General features: G+C 38.2%; 1 protein-coding gene across 9 annotated transcripts in view; it reads right to left on the bottom strand.

Annotated features, from left to right (window-relative positions):
* Positions 1–499: 499 nt before the first annotated feature.
* The window catches only part of adamts6 (ADAM metallopeptidase with thrombospondin type 1 motif, 6), a 339,528-nt gene continuing 319,613 nt past the window's right edge, over positions 500–20,414 (bottom strand). For 8 of the 9 annotated variants that reach the window (XM_072570764.1, XM_072570790.1, XM_072570773.1 and 5 more), the window contains 3 exons: positions 14,425–14,601; positions 6,019–6,175; positions 500–3,795 (listed from right to left, as the gene is read on the bottom strand). In XM_072570764.1, coding sequence (XP_072426865.1) covers positions 3,686–3,795; positions 6,019–6,175; positions 14,425–14,601 — 444 coding nt within the window. In that variant the 3' untranslated portion in view covers positions 500–3,685. Of the gene's footprint in view, positions 3,796–6,018; positions 6,176–14,424; positions 14,602–20,414 lie in introns of those variants that run through there. The other variant, XR_011960687.1, reaches the window with a different exon arrangement.

Below are 20,414 nucleotides of genomic sequence, written 5' to 3'. Positions count from 1 at the left end.
TCAGTAAAGAAAAAGAAAATGCAATGAGACAATAAATGAACAGATTCATAAATCAGGGTCAAAGTTGTGTATAGTGGAAGAACCTCATCCTCATGTTAATGGCATCCTGTTTTATTTCTTAGGTGAATTAAACAAATAGTTTTTTTTTGACTAAATAAATGACGTGAACAGATTGTTAAATATAGAGATAATAATTTAGTAGAAAATATCAATTGGAAAACATTATTTATAACCATTCACTACACAAACATTTACAAGTTTAGATTCACGAAGTGAAGCAAAATGTTTGGGATTTTATTCCCACGGGATTGCATTAGCAAAATTAATTTTAAACTTCACCTGTATTTAACCTTGACTTGACAAATTAAGTCTGAATTAGGGATTGCACCAAAACGTTATAGTGTTGCTTCAACTCATATGTAAACAATGCATGCATATTACCAGGGTATATAACTGAGTTCATGCTTGATGTAATTAAACAATCATATAAACAAGAAGATAACATTTGGAAGCTGCACTTTATTGATTTAAATTACCTAGGAAAAAAATCTGTGTCACAAATATGGAATATCATTTCACTGTATTCAGTATTACCTTTCAATTTATGCAGTGAATTGAATGTAGAACAAGTGTCTTGAAACATGGCAATAAATTAGCATATAATTTACAAAAAAGAAAATATTTAGTAACAGTGTACCACATTAATACTGAATATAAAATATAAGCAACTAATCACAATAATACAATGCTAGTTTTCCATTCTGGATAAGAATATTTATGTGACATTCAGTGATTAATAGAATCCATAATTAAGTGTATTTCTCCATGAAGTATGCACCTTGGGGATATATCTGTGGATAAGTCCTTTCTCAGTCTCTGTGACCAGATGCCGATAATACTGCAGTGTGTGCCTTAGGCTCTTCATTGAACTGGCTACAATGTAATGTTCTTCTCAGCAATGGCAGGCCTGTCAAATTCCTTTACAGCTTGCACAACTGGTTCTGTTATCAGTTTGAAAACTATAGAAAGGATTCAACTTTGGTATTGAGGTGGCTACAAAGTAGCAGCAGCAATGCACTGTGCTATTTGAACACATTTTCTGGTCCATTTTCATTGAGTCCAAGTTTGAAGTTGTTTTTCTGAGTTTGTTAATTCATACACACGTTGCGTTCTGTTCCCTTTAATAATGCAATCCAATATTGAGGGAGTTGTTTTATTTTCACTCTCAGTGCTGTTCTATACATTCAACTCCCTGTTTATATAGCACCAGTACCACAGAACAAAATTCCATCTGTGGAAACAAGTTTTTGAAATGTAAATACCTAATCTGAGGTAAAGAAGAATTTTTTAAATAAAGCTCCTTGTTGAAAGGTAACATTTATTGATAAACATTCTCATGCCTGGAATATTAAGTACTGCTATGAGGGCCCTATTCTTGGGAGTGTCATAGCACACCATTCCTTTTATGATATTCTTAGACCTCTCAAGGCATGACAACACCAAGGTAGACTGACTGGTTTTGTTCAGAATGATGTCCAATATCTGAAATGAGTTTGTTAAGCAAGCCTAGTGATAGGTGTCTGAACAAACACCACTTTGACATGGCCAATAGTGGTGTGGAATAAAGCTGTTTACTGTGGAGAGGTAGTAGATGACAGACAAGATTTTCATGGTTATGACTTGAGTGTGCAGCACAACATCATATACGGATTGTCAAAAAAAAACCTCCTTGGTCTGTATTTATATTAGAAAGGATTTCTTTATAGCTATGACTTTAGACCAAACGTGTGACATGACAATTTCTTATGCAGACTGCCATCAAAGAGAATTGTCAACTTGTATATTTCTGTGTAAAAAAAAAATCACATCCTTGTTTAGTTATTTTCATGATGTATAGTTAGCTGGTTAGTTCTTTTTATTTTAAAAAAATCACATTTTCATGAAAATTACTTTAAAATAATTCCTTTGAAATGAAAATAAATGTACTCTACTAAACATTTGTTTCATTCAAAATCTACAGAATCTCACCTCACTGATGAAAAGTGCCCTGTTTTGCATGTTAATGGATTTTGTACACAATGATTTACAAATATTCTCACTTAAGATAGGTTCATTGCACTCGACAAAAGAGGCACAGTTCAACACAAATGCACATTCATAAAGTACCTGCTGCAAACTGCAAGTTTTCAAGTACTATAGTTATTTGAACAAATATCCTCTTTTATTTTCTCAATATTGAGTCTTTAATCAAGCTAGGCCATTTACTCTGCTAGCACTGGGCTTTGGAATCATGTCTATCTTTTAGCTTTAGTATACAATACTATGTGGTTTCACATTTAAATATATTTAAGGTAACAATACATTGTCAAATCTAAACATAATGCATTGCTTAATATTCCTAGAGAGAGTATTGCTACTAAATATTCTAACATTTATATTTTCTCCTTTGCAAATATTCTTTGGCTGCATTTATCTGTTTAGCAGCACAGAAATGATTTTGAAACAGGTGTTTCCCCTTTTGAAACAGAGAAGCACCTGGAGCATTTATTTCCTTTCTTTTTATTACAAGCTTCGGTGAAAGGTGTGCCTCATTTCAAAGTGGATAGTTTGTCTTTGCATTATGCCTAGAATGGTGGTCTTGACCAGAACTGATTGAATGGAGCCTGGTTTACAAAACTGGATGCCTGTGCGGTTGAGACCACTCCAAAACCAGTAGCATAAACAAAGGTGGTTAGAGTGGTAGAATTCAAGCTCTAGACATCACTTACGTGGGCAGAACAGCACTTGAGCTTACAATCTCTGGCACCCCTTACTTTATAATGGCTTCAACAGAAACATCTGTGTTTCTTTTTATCTTAAGATATCTACTGAGTTTAATGATAAAATATTTTATCAACAAGCCCTAATTTTAGTTGGCAGCAAGAAATCTTCATTGAGTTTGATGTATTCCTGCATCCCTACCAATCTAATGGTTTGCTTCACTAAGATTTGTTCAATGAATTAATTCTCCTGACTGAGAACTCCAGGGTAGAGGCATCAATTTTACTTTAAACTGGAAAGAGAATTTCAGTGGAAAGTACTAGAAATGTAGCACCACATACAGAAAAAGTGTGTTCCATTTTTGGTTCTTTTTAAAATAACTTACCAGTTGATATTATAACATTTTTTTGGTCACTGTTACGTGAGATAAATAATTGTCATGTTTTTGTAGTGTATCGAAAACATCATTTCTATCAGAGTTTTTTACAGCTAGGCAAGCTCAGATAATTATTTTCTGCTTTATCAGCTTTTGAACATATGCAAACTGTTCTCTCCCTTTTTGAGGTCCAATATATATTACATGAACTTTCTGGTCCCTGGAGATGAACCAACTATTCAATTTGTACAAGTGACCATGCATGTTCCTAACAGCTGAATGTTTTTCGTGTTGCCGAGCAGAAAACTTAGAACTGGCATCTCCTCCTCTCTGTGTCCAGCACCTTTGTTTTTTTAAAAAATCCCACTTCACAGAAGTTAAAATAACAGCAAATTATTGTCAGCTGAAGCTGACCAGTGGTTACATTTTCCACAGGGTAGAGTTTGGGGGACATCAAATCCCATTCCTTTGTGTGAATTCAGGGCAGGCACCAAGATAGAATGAACGAGGATAGTTTTCCAAGATAGAATTAACGAGGCTTGCTTCAGGTCAATGTCCTTGGCAGGTCTTACAGCACATCTGTCTAAAGTAGGCTCTGCTGCAGAACTTGAACTTCAGCACCAGTGGGCAGTAAGCCACCTTGTTCACATCTTTGCATTCTATAAAATAAAAGAATGGACAGCAATGAATAAGGCAACAGAACTGACACGGTGCAACTCCAAGTTGTATATGCTTCTACCAGAAGGACTCCACTATTTTCCAGAAGGAGGACGCTAATCCTTGATGAACCATTGAGGCATTTGTTCTTTTTTGAGCTTTCCAAGTTTTTAAGCCTTTCTGTTCAAATAAAGCTTTACGTTATATTTTTATTTTTAATCATGCACATGTATGGTTAAATATCCCAATCATTATAATGAAGCCACTTTATAGCAACAAAGATTGGAACTAGGTTTACAAAGCACTAGACTGAATCTTTGAACTCAGTACTGACTAGAAGTTGCAGAAGGAATCAACTTCATTTCTGAAAACATTCAAGTATGTATATTTACCTGTGTACAAACATGTTAAATCAATTTCCTTTAAAACCAGACTAAAATTTTATCATTGATAAGAATGCATAAATTATAAAACAATGTCAAAGTAAACTTCTTCTGAAATAAAAAAAGTTTCATGATCTGATAAACGATCCCATCCAGAAATGAATGCTTTTTACTCTCTCAGATAGTTACTGATGCTTATCTCAAGTATTTCCAGTTTTCACTTTAGATAGCCTACATTCATGATTTAACTTCTTATGATTTACTTTTGTAAAATGTACAATAACCATGAGTAGGACATTCTCTGTGGGATTTGACTAGCCATTGGTTAAAAAGAAACTTAGTCTGGAATCAATGAATCGTAAAGCATATCCACCGCTTGATTTACAGATGTGGAATATACCAAGGATATACATTACGGTCAAAACAATAAATACAAATGACAAAGTACTGGAGCTACCGTGAAAGGTGCATGAACATGCTATGTAAATGACAAAGAAACTTGAAACTGCATGAAAAATGAGTCAAATGGCATTGTGGTTCAAGTTTCAGGTGACCTTGGACTGTCTGGATACTGTAGCCACACACATACCTTATAAGAAATGGGACAGAACTGTATTTCATTCATTATAGTTCAGACTGGATGGTTGGTATTTGTACTACAGTATAGTCTCAACAGAAATTGAAATAGTACACTTAACAAAGTAATGCTTCAAAGTCTGGCTTCAAACAAATACTGTAATTCAAAAAGGTATAATTCAAGAACCCAAACAGATGCTGAATTCAAAAGCATATCTGTCATTGATATAAACTTTCACAAGTGTTTGAAATTTCTTTCCGAAATACACCCTTACTTCTGTCATCAACTAAGAAAACATGCAAACGTTTCCTCAAAAAATGATTTTTTTGGTGATTTATTGTTAAGAAATGTATTTTGACTATTTGTGAATTACCTAATCTGCTTCAAAACAAAGCATATATTTTGCACATTCTCCCTGTGTCTGCTTGCGTTTCCTCCAGGTGCTCTGGTTTCCTCCCACAGTCCAAAGATGTACAGGTTAGGTGATTGGTCATGCTAAATTGCTCATAGTGCCCAAGGATGTGTCAGTTAGGTGGATTAGCCATGGGAGATGCAAGTTTACAGGTTTAGGGCAGGGGGATGAGTCTGGGTGGGACCCTCTTTGGAAGGTTGGTGTGGACGTTTTGTGTCAAAAGGCCTGTTTCCACACACTGTAGGGATTCTATGACACGATGTTAAATTAAACATGGTGTGTTGAAGAAACAGGTTGCAGTTCAAAGTGAGAACAAAATAATTGTTCAGATTGGGTTTTACAGCAATCAAGCATTTTGCATAATCCCAGTTCTCAAAAGTTGGGGAAGCTTTTGTAACTATCTGCCAAAACCGTGTGTTCCAAAGAAAGTCAATGAGTTAAGTTCTCTGCTGGTACTTAGAACTCATTTGTCATTTGACACCAAAAAAATCATTTGTAATATAAAGTCTACGTCAATTGACATAAATCTGCTTCTTTTTTAAACAAAATTCAACGTAAGTACTATCCACAAACTTGCTTCCTTTTGCAACAGCACTTAGGAAAAGCCCAATGTTTACAAATCCCATTATTTTTACTTGGCAGAAATTCTTTTGGCACAAGTAACAGATGCATGCAATTGAACCAGCAAACAACACACCACACTGGAGCAATTTAGAAAATTCCAGCATCTCTTACCAGAAGACTTGTGGATGAAAATACCTGAAACCATTCAAATTGAAGAGATGCTTAAAACTCATTCCTTAAAATACCACCTCAACTTATTGTTATTTTAAAATTATTTTTAAGTACCAACCTTCTGCATTGGTGATTGGAGTAGCATCACATTTGCTCTCACACTGTTGCATTGAGGGTGGTCGAAGGGCTTCAGGACACTCACTAGATGGTTGACCCGTATATGAGAGGCACTGGACCGTCCTCATCTGCTGGCCAAGACCACACTGTGCTGAACACTGCAATAAAAAAGAAACAAAAATGCATGTTGAATAGTTAACATTTGTAGACAGCAAATAGATAATGAAAGCATGCTTAGTTTAAAGAACATTTTGATTTTAATCTTGTAATGTGCTGACACTTTTTTTTAATACAACTATTGAAAAGATTTATTGTATTGGCAATGGAGGGATAGCAAGATGGAGGGATATGCCACTGGTTGCAGCTGAATTTATGGTGTCAGTCATCTGAAAAATATTGGTGGACTGCACATCCTTAGGCTTGATGTGGCACTGGAAAAAGCAGAAGCAATCTGAAGGGTATATTTGGTGTAATATGACTGCTGGCCTGCTATAAGATGACATTATTTTGGCATATACCCTGACCATCAGCTTGCCTGTGATCTTCCTTTTTATATAATTTCTACTTAACCATCCAAAAAGATACTATTGTGGAGAATTGATGGATCTGTCCTTTTGGATCCTTAAAAGGTAATGCACTACCATGTCCAATTGATTACTTATAACAATGCCAGATGTCCATGGAGAACGCTTGTCCCTCGTATCAATGATTCATTTCCATAATTTCTCCACTAAATGCGCATACTGTTAAAAATATTACTTAATATACATCAATGTCACATTGGACAGAGTCCTCTTACTATTGCAAACCTACAAGAAAATGATATTAGTACAGTATATACCAAACTAATATGAACCGGACTATGGTACTTTTCAATCTAGAAATTTTGTTGATTTTTGATTTCTTAAAACATAATAAAAGGCAATCTACTAACTGGCTAATAAATGGCATATTTCACGCATAATGTCTGATTTGAGGATATAGACTTATTAGTGTTGTCTTAAGGTCATGATCAGATGTTTTTAGTCTTGTTGCTCAGTCTGGATTTTGGAGTGTGATGCTGAACATTGACCCATTTTGGAATGGGATGCCCTGGTTTGCAGTTTAGGGGCCAGCTGACATCAATTAAATAATAATCAGCAAATCAAAAGATGGAGATTTTGAACATTTGCTTTTGGGATGTGGGCGATACTGGTAATGTAACTTTTATTATGTATTGCCAGTCGCCCTTAGGTTACTAAGAATCAACCACCATGTGAGACTAGGAACATATGTAGGCTAGACTTCTAATCTTCTAACTGAATAGAAGATTCCCTTCCTCAGAGGACCTTAGTGAATCAGTCAGGTTTTTCCAAGAAACTAGCAAATCCATGGTGTGCACAAATGGCAAAAATTATTGCGCTTAATTTTGCAACTGGGTCATGGTGGAAATTGAACTAAACAATGTCTAGGTTGCTCATCCAAAACAATAATCGTGAAGCTATCGTAACTGCTCATTAATATCAGTGGAAATGGATGCAAAGGATTGATCCAAATTCGCAGACTTTATTCTTGGAACTTTTATGCAGAATGGCGTCCCACTTTACGTTTTGGTATTTCAAGCTCCTGCTGTAATGCAATATGCATTTCATCTGGTCATGCTATGTATTGGTAGTTCCTAATGGGCACAGATCCATTGTACAAACTGCCCTTTAGAGAAATAAATGGCATTGAATAAAACAATTTCATTTAGAAAGTGGATGGAATGGCTGGTGTGAGAAGTGTAAAAATTTACAATTCTGCTGTGGGGTAGGCTTTTCTGAGACACATAATTGAGTCAGAGGAGAAGGAGGTTTAATCTCCATCTGATCCCTGTGATACTAAAATCAGATTACTTGACATTAACAACTGTGTTTAAAGTGAAATGACTTTCACTATTGAAGACTTATTTCACTTACTGGGGGACTAGTTAGGCCAATTGGTTAGACAGCGAATATGTAGATCAGATTAACACCAACAGCACAGGATCTGATGTCCATTCTGACTGAGACAGACTCAGGGCCTGCCTCCTTGCTCTACCCATAGGAAAGAAAATCATGTTGAGCAAATAACTACCAAGCCCCTGCCTCTGGGCAAAGAAGCATATCACTTACACTCAGAAGTGCAAAAATTCATTTCACATTACAGGTATTTGAAAGTTAGCACAGGTGAAGTTTTGGGGTGAGTCGATAAGTGGAGTGCTTTAGAGCAGATTGCTGCAGCACTGTTTAAAGAACTCCACTTTGCAACCAATCATCAGGTAAACTTGTAAAAATACAACAAAACTTAAGTGAAAGAAAAACAAAATTCATATAAGAACACCAAAATACAACAAAGCATTGCAGATACTGGAGAACTGGAATAAACACAAACAGAAATTGCTGGACAAACTCAACATGTCTGGCAGTATCTGTGGAGAGAAAACAGAATTCATGTTTTGAGTCCACTGACCCATCTTCAGACTAGAAGCATCTCGGAAAAGGTTGTATTTATGCTGAGGCTTGAGTTTGGGGGAAGGTTGTGATTAGGAGGCGGATAGGTGGAGAGGGAGTCGAGAGTGTGGTGCTGGAAAAGCACAGCAGGTCAGGCAGAATCCAAGGAGCAGGAGAAGCGACTTTTCAGGCATAAGCCCTTCAACAGGAATGCACACTCTCGACTCTGATCTCCAGCATCTGCAGTCCTCAGTTTTTCTGAGTGGAGATGGAGCTCAGAGATAGTGAAAAGAAATGATAGACAGACAAAGGGATTGTTGATAGTAAGTCAGGGACAAAGAGAAGCTCGTGCCAACATCTCTGTCTCAGGCTTGCTGTAGTGTTCCAGAGAAGCTCAGCACAAGTTGGAAGAACAGTACCTCATTTTCTGACTTGGGAATCCTACAGATTTCTGGAGTTAATATTGAGTTCCACAGTTTTAGGCCTTGAGCATCTTTCCCCATGCTTTCCAACACCACCACACACTATGCATTATCAGCCACTAATAATCCCCATTAGCAGCTATTCATTCCCCCAGACTGACCTTTAACTACTCCTTTGTCTGTCCAACTGTTTTTCTCTCTCTTTGAGCTTCATCTCCACCAATCATTTATTCTCCCTCCTCCCCCATGTCAGGTTGATGAGTGGCAGATGGAGTTTAATTTAGATAAACGTAAGATATTGCATTTTGATAAGGAAAACCAGGGCAGGACTTACACACTTAATGGTAGGGCCCTGGGGAATGTTACTGAACAAAGAGACCGAGAGGTGCGGTTGCATATTTTCTTGAAAGTGGAGTCGCAGGTAGACAGGGTAGTGAAGACGTTGTTTGACACACTTGCCTTCATTGGTCAGTACGTTGAGTATAGGAGTTGAGACATCATATTGAAGCTGTAGAGGACATTGGTGAGACCATTTTCAAAATTTTGTGTTTAATTCTGGGCTCCTTCCTATAGGAAAGATGTTATTAAATTTAAAAGGGTTCCGAAAAGATTTAGAAGGATATTGCCAGGATTGAAGAGTTTGAGTTTTAAGGAGAGGCTTTTTCTCTGGAATGTTGCGGGCTGAAGGGTGACCTTATGGAGGTTTATAAAATCATGAGGGGCATGGATGGGTGAATAGCCAAGGTCATTTCCCCATGTTGGGAGAGTACAAAACTAGAAGGCATAGGTTTCAGATGAGATGGCAAAGATATAGAAGGGATTTAAGTGACAATGTTTTCATGCAAAGGGTGGTGTATGTATGGAATGAGCTGCCAGAGAAAGTCGTGGAGGTTGGTACAATTACAACATTTAAAACACATCGGAATGGGCACATGATTAGGAAGGGTTTAGAGGGATATGGGTTAAATGCTGGAAAATGAGATGAGGTCAGGTTATGATGTCTGCTTGGTGTGGATGAGTTGAACCGAAGAGTCTTTTTCCATGCTGTATAACTCTATGAGTCTAAAAACCGTCCTTTTCCTAGCTACCATCGGTTCAGAAGAATCTCTGACTTCTCTCAACAGATGCTCCCAGACCAGCTGCGATTTCTGTTTTTGTTTCAGATTTTCAGCATCCACAGTTCTTTCTTTTTTTTTAAGCGAAGCTAGATAGTTGATAATGGAGACAATAATTAGTTGAAAATGGGTTGCTTGTACTGAAAGAAACTAGAAGAAAGTGAGGATTGCAGATGCTGGAGATCAGAGTCCAGAGTCTGTTGCTGGAAAAGCATAGCAGGTCAGGAAGCATCCGGAGAGCAGGAGAATCGACGTTTCGGGCTGGAGCCCTTCATCAGGAATTCATCTGCATTTCACACTCCCCTGCCACCGCAGGAATTGCAAAACCTGTGCCCACACCTCCTCTGTCACCTCCAGACAAGGCCCCAAAAGGAGCCTTCCACACCAATCAGTTTCACCTGCACATATTCCTGATGAAGGGCTCCGGCCTGAAATGTCGATTCTCCTGCTCCTGGATGCTACCTGACCTGCTGTGCTTTTCCAGCAACACATTCTTGTATGGAAAGAAACTCATTTTGTGTCAGGACCTGGAATTGTGAGGGCAGGTAATAGACATTAAATGGGGTGTTCATTTTCTGAAATTGTTAAATCCCATGTTGAATCTTGAAAGCTGTAAGGTTCCTAAGCAGAATATAAGAACATGATTTCTTTTGTGTAAATCATATTTCAAATTAGATACATTTATACATGTAGATAAATACTGGCTTGGAACTAATTTCATTTCTCCTTGAAATATAGTATTACACATGTCCACACTTCTTTAATCAAAGCCTGATATGCTTCTGCTAGGCCATCAAATGATAAACTAATTTAACAGTCTTATTCAACACCTGTGTAAAAATAGTGAAACAGATCTACTGTCTGCAGGCAAAAAATAATTTTAGATTAGATTACTTACAGTGTGGAAACTGGCCCTTCGGCCCAACAAGTCCACACTGACCCGCCAAAGCGCAACCCACCCAGACCATTCCCCTACATTTACCCCTTCACCTAACACTATGGGCAATTTAGCATGGCCAATTCACCTAATCTGCACATTTATAAAATGGACTGTGGGAGGAAACCCACACAGACATGTGAAGAACATGCAAACTCCACACAGAGAGTCACCCAAGGCAGGAATTGAACCCAGGTCTCTGATACTGTGAGGCTGCAGTGCTAACCACTGTGCTACCGTGCTGCCCACTGTGCTACCATGCTGCCCACAAAGGGCTCAAATGTACTCTGAGAGTAGGCAGAATGTGGAATTCATTGCAATATAGAATGGCTGAGGTAGAGAGTATTAATGCCTTTTAGTGACTCAAGACTGATGCATATATGAGTAAAAAAGGAATAGACGGGAAAAGAATGGTTGGCGATAGTTAGAATGGGAAGTAGGTTAAGTGGAGTATAAACACTGACATATACTTTTTAGGATGCATGGCCTGTTTCAATATTACAAGTTCTATGTTGTTCAATGTGAGCAATGAAAGGTAATTATCTCCATAACCTGAATCAGCTTTACTTTCAAACTCGTAGAGACAGCTTTAAAGAACTTTTGGTAAGTTTCAATGTTTCATTGATAGTGATCCAGAACAATTTTTGCTCCAGACATATTTACCTTTACCAGAGACTTCTACTGAAAGCAAATTGTTTCAGGCCACAGGTAACTTCATAGTGACCAATTCAGCTATTATTACCTTAACAAAATAATTTAGATAACTTAAATTAACTGATAATTTATTATTGCCTATAGGAATTACATTACTCAAATGAACTATCTCTAATTCACTTTAAATTCAGTACTCATATAATTTTGGTTGACATGAGAAAATAAAAATGGTAATAAATATGAAAAAAATGGCTTGACAAATATTATGGACAATTATTGATCGAAAAATAGGTTGAAGGACAGTAATCAGTAAGTCATGGCAAATAAACCATGTTTCTTGTACTGCAGATTGATGGACAGCGGTATTCCCCAAACTTGAATACATGAGTGCTGAACCAGTGTTTGACTTGGATACTGGAATATGAAGAAAGGTTTCAAAGCTTGGAGGTGAGGCCAGAAGAGAGAATAATACCAATCAACTATAACCAGATGTCGATAGGTTAGCAGAGTGGACAGGCAAGTGACAGATGGAACCTAATACAGAAGACTGAGGTGATACATTTTTGCAGAAGGAATATATTTAATGGTACAGATCAGTGAGTATGATTAGTGAACCATTAGGGATTAATATGCTATACATATGAAGATGGAAGGACATCTTGAGGAGTTGAAAGCATAAAAAATCTTGTGCTTCATGAAGCAAGATAGTCAGTGCAAAACCAGGTAAGTTTTGATTAACATTTTTGATTAGATTAGATTCCCTACAGTATGGAAACAGGCCCTTTGGCCCAACAAGTCCACACCAACCCTTCGAAGAGTAACCCACCCAGACCCATTCCCTTACCCTATATTTACCCCTGACTAATGCACCTAACACTATGGCCAATTTAGCATGGCCAATTCACCTGACCTGCACATCTTTGGATTGCGAGAGGAAACCGGAGAACCCGGAGGAAACCCATTTATAAATGGTTAGACCATAGCTGGGATTTTGCTTTCAGTTTTGGTTATTCTTTTGGCAAATGTGAGGGCCTTAGAGCAGGTGCAGAGGAGATTTACCAAAATGGTTCCAGAGGCAGGGATTTTTAACTATAAGGTTAAATTGGAGAAAATGTGTTTCTTTACCTTTTAGCAAGTGAAATTCAGGGGAGATTTGATCAGGGCATATTAGATTCTGACACGTTTGGATCAGGTAAATAAAACAAAACTGTTCCTATTAGCTGGTATAAAGACTAGAGGAGGGGACAGAGACAGAGGGAGGATGGTGAAGAAGAACATTTTCATGCAGTGAGTGGTAATGACCTGGAACTCATCACCTACAAGAGTGCAGGAAGAACAGATGATCAGGCTTTTGAAAGGAAATTATATCGGCACTTGGGAGAAATAAACTTGCACAGACAAAGAGGTAAAGCAAAAGAGAAGAAATGATTAGATTTCTCCACACACAGCCAGTATGGACTTGATAGACTAAATAAATAACTTCTTTTCATTCTGTAATAACTCTACAAGTCAGACCAATTTATACAGTTTCCTTACACCAACTGCAGCTCATCTGTACTTATGTATCTGCGAAATCAATTGAAATTGGGAGAAAAATGCAACTGCGGCTAGCTACTCTCGGTAACAAAAGTAATTAGTGTGCAATGGGAGAAAGCAGAATAACTTGCAAATCTAAGCAGAAATAATGCTGTGGGGAGGTATTGAGACTTAGAACCAGCAACTCCTGCCAGGGGTCCATTCAAAATATTTTAAAATTTTAGTTTAGACACTGGTTTCTGCCAGTAAAATAAAGTTGGGGCTGTTTGTAGAAATCTCCTGGCACTGCGTTTCCCAGTCCAGAAGGTCCACTGGCTGGCTGCATGTCTGAGAACTGTTCCTCACCCCATCCCCATTGCTCAAAATCAGATACCCATCCTCTGCCATGTGTTGATTGGCCAGCACTCCGTGAAGATGAGAGCTGATTGGTCTGTGGGAATGGCACTCAGCTAAGTTCAAATCAAGGCCTGAAGAAACCACATACAAGAAGTGAGACTAAGAGAGAGATCTCAGCCTCAATCAACATTCAAGATCTACAGGGAAATCTCTGAGCCTGTTGGAACTTGTTTTTCACTTCACTGCATTTTCTTTGCTGTTCAGGCCAGGAAAGATCAGTCTGTGGCAGCACAGGAGAGTTTGTTCTATGGAAGACCATGGCCTAGTTTATGAACAATGACAGCATTGCAAAGTCAACCTGAATGCTGTGAAAGGTATCCACACTGTAGTCTGACAATGACAGCTTTGTTTTATTTCTTTTGCTACAGTGATGTGGCTACAGGCGTAAGCCTTAACAAATGGCTAAATCTTTCTGTTTTGTACATCATTCACGTATCACCTCCATAACTAGGGACTAAATGAGGAGGAAGTTGTAAATGAGCCATGATAAATGACCAGGCAGGAGCAAAGATTTAAACAAGAAGCATATATTTTCATTGAGTTCATTCAACAATAAAATTTACAATCGATATTAAAATTAAGAGGCGCCTATGCATAAAACTTGCAATCTGGGTAAACAATCACATTAAAACCATAAAGGTGTGTACAGTTAGCATGAGCAGAAAGGCTAACTACAAAATACCAGTACTGGATTGTAAGCTTTTAGTGAAAATCATTTCCAACAGCTAATAATAACCAGAATGTTACCATTACCAATCCCATTCCTACCCCAACCAAGGAAGGTCTACCAATGACTAACTTTATGTTTCCCTACTGATCCCAGAAACTGGTTCACTACCATTTTTACTGGTCCACTAAAACTGTACAAATAGAAGAAATGTAAAAGAGTGCCCTTACCTGGCCCCATTCTCCTGTGACCCAGCGAGGTGGTGGGCAGCGCCCTAAGCTGCAGCGGATCCGGGCTGGGGGCTTACTTTCACTTGAACAATGAGAGGGTGGGAAAGTCTTGCTCAGGTCACTGCTTTTGCACAAAACAATACGATGCTTAAATCCTGGCCCACACTTTGGTGTACACTGCAGAAGAAGCAAGAATGCATGTTAACCTTTCAAAACTCAGAGATTTCAACATTTCAGAAGCCAAGAAGGCTTTTTCAATGAGTGGTAGGATGAGCACTTCAGAATGGAATGACATCAGTATTTTGCAAAGAGAGAAAGCAAATTAATTTAGCTTTAAAAATACAAAGAATCTTCTTTTAAAGTTTATAAATATTTGGCATAAATATTTGTGTAATTGCTGCAGTGTCCTAAGTAGTGAAATGCGAACAATGAAAAACTTTCAATATTCATAAACTAGCTGCTGCATGTGACCAAATTTGGTTTCTAATCAGCACTGTGCTCTACTGAAATAAATGTTGATATTGTAAGAAATTAGGGGAAAGTGCTTGATTTTCTTTTGAACTGGAATATCAGACAGATTAAACATTTGATCCCTTTTCTTATCCAAGTTAACTGATTCTACTAAAATGGCAGGTGGTGTCTGTCATCCTTGGCTGAGGACAGGGAGTTGGCTGGTCCATTGACTGACCATTGGTCCCATCAAATATAATTCCATACATAGGGATGAATGTCTTTTACTCTTGTGTTCTTAATAAGAAATCCAGGCTCCATGGGCATTCTACTGCAGTATTGTGAGCATAGGTTGGCTCCTCACGTGATTTCCTCATTTTCCCTCTCTCTCCTGTCTGAGTGAGACCTAGAAAACAGCAAGGTGTTTGCAGCTCCTGAAACTACTGCAACATAACTTGCAATTTTGTATTAATAAAAACCTTTATAACATGGCTACATCTACTGTTAGAGAGGTATTGGCACAAGGTAGCACTGGTGATAGCAATTATTTAAAGCAACTAATACTATTTGGGTGGACATCTTAGTGGCCAGAATATTTATTTAAAGTTTCAAGAAAACTAAAGTTTGTGCAAAAGCACAGTTAGCAGATGTATGACACTATGGATTTCAAATATCAAATTCTCATCTATAGTTAAATTAATTTCAAAGTCAAAGTGATGGTGTAGGCATTCAGGTATTTTCAACTTGACCCCAGACCAACCTTGCTAAATAGTAACATATGGTTGCTTTAAAAGTGAATCATCTATTGCAGGATGCTTAAGTTGCTGCCAGAGTGAATCTTCAACTGATTCGTATTGACCAATTTCTAACAGGTTATGTATAAATTCAAGGATATAAATGACTAGCAGATTTAATTTACTCAATTTGGCAGGGACGTCTCTTAGACTCTAACTACAGGCAAGAAATAAAGATGGTGAAAGTGGGTACTGCAGATGCTGGAGATTAGAGTCAAGATTAGAGTCATGCTGGAAAAGCACAGCAGGTCAGGCAGCATCTGAGGAGCAGGAAAATCGAAGTTTTGGGCAAAAGCCCTTCATCAGGAATGAATGTCAGAAATAAAGTTACCAATGTTAATTTTATTTGAATGTTGGAAAAAGATAAAGAGATTGTCAGAGGAAAGGATCAAGTGTTCAAATCAAATAAAAAAACTAAGAATATCAAAAAAAAATGGCTCGCGATTGCAAATGTAATACAAGGACAAAACTAAAGGCTCCATATCTGAATGTATGTAGCATTTGAAACAAAGCAGATGAACTCAAAGCACAAGTAGAAATAAATAAGTATGATCTGACCACCAAATGACGTATACTGGGACCTGAACACTGACGGTTACAGGACATTTAGAAAAGACGGGAAACTAGGAAAAGATGGAAAGGTTTATCTGCTGATGTTAGCATTAGCACAATAGAGAGGGATGACCAAATTTCAGAAAACCAGGATGCAGAAGTGGCTTGGGCAGAGATGAGAAATATAAAGGCACAAAATCACTTGTTGGCACGGTGTACAGATCCCCTGACAGTAAACACAGGATATGATGGAGTATAAAGAAAGAAATATGGAGCTTGTCAGGAAGTTATTCATAGGGGATAATTACAGGAGATTTTAATCGACACTTAGATTCGAAAAAATTAGGTGGGCACGTTAGCCTAGGAGAAAAATTCGTAGATAGTTTCTTAGAACAGCATGTTCTAAGCCAACCAGGAGCAAGTGAAAATAGATCTGATATTGTGTTATGCGATAGGATTAATTAATGACCTTCTAATTAAGCCACCACAAAGTAGCAATGTCCATAATATGATTGAATTTTACATTTAATGTTGGAAAGAAGAGTGGATCCTAGATTAGTGTTTTAAACTTTAATAAGAACAAATATGAAGGCATGAAAGCAGATTTGGCTAAAGTGAACTGGCAAATTAGGTTAAGGAATTAATCAATGGAGTTGATCATGCTGATATTAATGGCATATTTCTGAATACATAGAATAGATGCACTCCAAACAAGAACATTATCTGGCAGACATCAATTGTTACAGTTAACCTGAGAATGTAACTTTTAAAAAAAGAAGTGAAACTATCATGGTATTCGAACAGATGAAAGACTCAACAAAATATCAAGGTATTTTTCAATGTATAATTTCAATTACATCACACTGTAAACTTTTGCTATAAATTCTGTGTCTCACAATTGTGCACTCCACCTGATGAAGGAGCGGCGCTCCGAAAGCTAGTGCTTCCAATTAAACCTGTTGGACTATAACCTAATGTTGTGTGATTTTTAACAATATTAGAGGGCACTGTTAGACTGTTAAAGGACTACTTCATATCTGCCTTTACTCAGGGGAAGGATGGATGCAAGTACAGAATTTGAGAAGATGGACAATGAAGTTCTTGAACAGACTGAAATAAGAAGCAAGGAGGTATTGGAAGTTTTGGTGGATTTAAAAGTGGACAAATTCCAAGTCCAGATGAGTTGTATCCCAGGCTGCCGTGGGACTCAAGGATTTTTAAATGGTTTTGGCCACAGGGGAGGAGCCAAAGGACTGGAGGGCAGCTAATGTGGTTCAACTTCACAAGAAAGGTGGTACAGCTAGACCACAGAACTTTAGACCAGTGAATCCAATACCAGTGGTAGGGAAACAATTGTAGAAAATAGCAAAGTAGAAAATTAATCTCCATTTAGAGAGGCAAGGCTTGATCAAGGATAGTCAGCATAGCTTTGTCAGAGGAAGGTCATGACTAACAAATCTGGTAGAATTCTTCAAGGAGGTGACCAAGTGTTGGATGAGGTGGTTGATGTAGTTTATTTGGATTTCAGCAAAGCCTTTGACAGGGTCCCACATGGGAAACTGATAAAGAAGGTAAAAGCACAGGGGATTCAGGATAACTTGGCAAGATGCAGCCAAAATTGGCTTAGTGACAGAAGACAGAGGGTGGCTGAAGAAGGCCATTTGTGTGACTGGAGGCTGGTGTGCAGTGGTGTACCATAGTGATCAGTGTTGGGTCCCTTATTGTTTATGATATTCACAAACAATGTAGATGAGAAAGTGGAGGCCATGATAAATACATTTGCAGATGACATAAAGATTGGCCGGGTAGTTGACAGTGAGGATGAAGGTGTTAAGTTACAACAGGATATAAACAGATTGGTCAGATGGGCAAATCAATGCAAATGGAACTTAACCTTGATAAATGTGAAGTAATGCATGTTGGAAGAAGGAACAAGACAAGGCACTATTCAATGATTAGCAAGACACTAAGACGTTCAGAGTGACACAGGGATCTTAGAGTGCTTGTCACCCCTCCTCCTCCAAATTTCTCTCCAACCCCAAGATGTCCTTAATCAAAGCACAGGGCAGGTAACACAGCCTTTCGGACTCATGTTCACAGCTGCCAAGAACAGTATCTATCCCCTATGTATACTGTCCCTTTTCACAGCTACATTTTTATTTCCTCCCTTAACTTGAATGGCTCCCTGTACCACAATGTCTGTTTGCTCATCTTCCCTGCAATCCATACCTTTGTCCACACAAGTTGCAAGACTGTCCTAATGATTGGATAACTGTAGAGGCCAAGGCTCTTCAAATGCTATCCCCTATGTCCCAAAACCCAACTCACCTCTTGACCCTGACCAAAGATTGAATTTGAATTATCTAGTGTGACAGATGTGACTGCTTTTTGGAGCTGTGCCCAGGTAACTTGCCCTCTCCCTGCTGTGCTGCAATTTCTGCAGCTTGGACTCCCCTCTCCCTGCTGTGCTGCAATTTCTGCAGCTTGGACTCCCCACAAATTTCATAACTTCGAAAAGTCACAAGATGCAAGTTGATAGCTTATTGCACCTCAGCAATCATCATCATCATTGAAGTTATGCAAATGAGCCACCAGTGACGCTGAGATTTAGGACTTTTCTGAAACATGGGCCCTTGGTGCTTGTCTAAGCTCTCAAAAAATGGAACCAATTGCAACAAGTGAAAGCCAAGATGCAATGTAAGACACACAGTAGTTGTAAGAGGGTAGCATTTGAGTCATAGTGTTGGGCTTCCTCATGTGTCCTATCAGGAGATTCCTTTCTCTACCTCTACATCTGTCTCTCTGTCTCTCTCCTGTGCGGGAGATCTGGCAAGCAGCAAAACCCCAGTAGACAAACAGGAGGCTGACCTCTGCAGTTGACTCTTAGCAGCAAAACACTGGCAGGACCAGTGGTAACTTCTGAATTTATATCACAAATAAAATGTACTGTTTATTTTAATTCATAGCTAAGGGTAATCTTAAAAAATGTGTCAATGTAAGAAGCTGAATAATAATTAAACATGACGTGATCTAAGCGAAACAGCATTCAGCCAAATAAACTCTAACTTCAAATTCTCTGAGTGCGTATTTAGAATAAAAACAACATATTAATATTTAATCAGCCATTTTCACAACTTTCACAACCAAATTCAGGAGTGCTGACATGTAGTAAGTATTGCATTGCAGAAAACTGTCTTAAAAATAATTTAAGTATCAGCCAGGTTCCCATGCTAATCAGAAAAACACATCATGGATCACAGCATTGACCATTCCGAAAGCCATCTGAATCCAGTTATGACTGAAAAGGCCATTAACATGGTTGACTGGAAGACATGTTCAATCACATCTGTTTAGGAAGAGTCATTTACATTGAGAAATGTCACATCTTTTGAAAAATGTACAATGTTTTGTGAAGTTGAAAATTTCGGATCCCTAAGAATAGGATCTCTTCTGCACCAGAAATTGAACAGACTGACCCTATGGGTGGAATGGGACACCTGTTAGGGGGAAAACAGCAAGTAACATCAATGGCCAACCCTGAAGCCCAGGTCCAGTAGGTTGACTTCTGGCTTCTTCTGATAGACAGCTATACACCTACTGCCTTCATGTCAGTATATAGTATATCAGAGGTATCATCCTGGTATATCGAGGCACCATTCCAGTACATAGTTTATTGGGGAGTCATCACTCTTGGACATATAAAGAGGGTATCATTACTACTGGATATAGCATCATTCTAGAAATCCTATCTGAGTTATTTTGACATCACCTAAAAGATGCAAAATGAAAGAAATGCCTATCACCCCTCCTTTGCCCAATGAAACTCTGGCAGAGAGAAAATAGGGCAGAGATCCAATGTTACTCCCAAATTCTGCTCATTCAAGTTAAGGGAGGAAATAAGTCAGCCACCCCAGCTCAGCCCTGCCTTCCTCAATAATGCCACCAGTAGGCAAGGAACCAGAAGAAAATTCAACATTCATCTATTGGAAATACTTTCTGATATCTATCTCACTACTAAACATTTCCTGCTGAGAGTTGACAATTCACTTTGTTCTCTGGCATTGCTCTGTTGAAATAAGTGAAATGCTTGGGCCCAAGTGAAGGGTTTTACTTTATAACCAGTATCCCACATTTTAATAAACCAATAAAGAGAAACTCCTGACTTTTGTTGTGCCAGTGAAGCGATACACAAAA

This window comes from Chiloscyllium punctatum, chromosome 1 (assembly GCF_047496795.1).
Source record: "Chiloscyllium punctatum isolate Juve2018m chromosome 1, sChiPun1.3, whole genome shotgun sequence".
Classification (NCBI taxonomy): Eukaryota; Metazoa; Chordata; class Chondrichthyes; order Orectolobiformes; family Hemiscylliidae; genus Chiloscyllium; species Chiloscyllium punctatum.
This window is presented reverse-complemented; position numbering and strand designations above follow the sequence as displayed.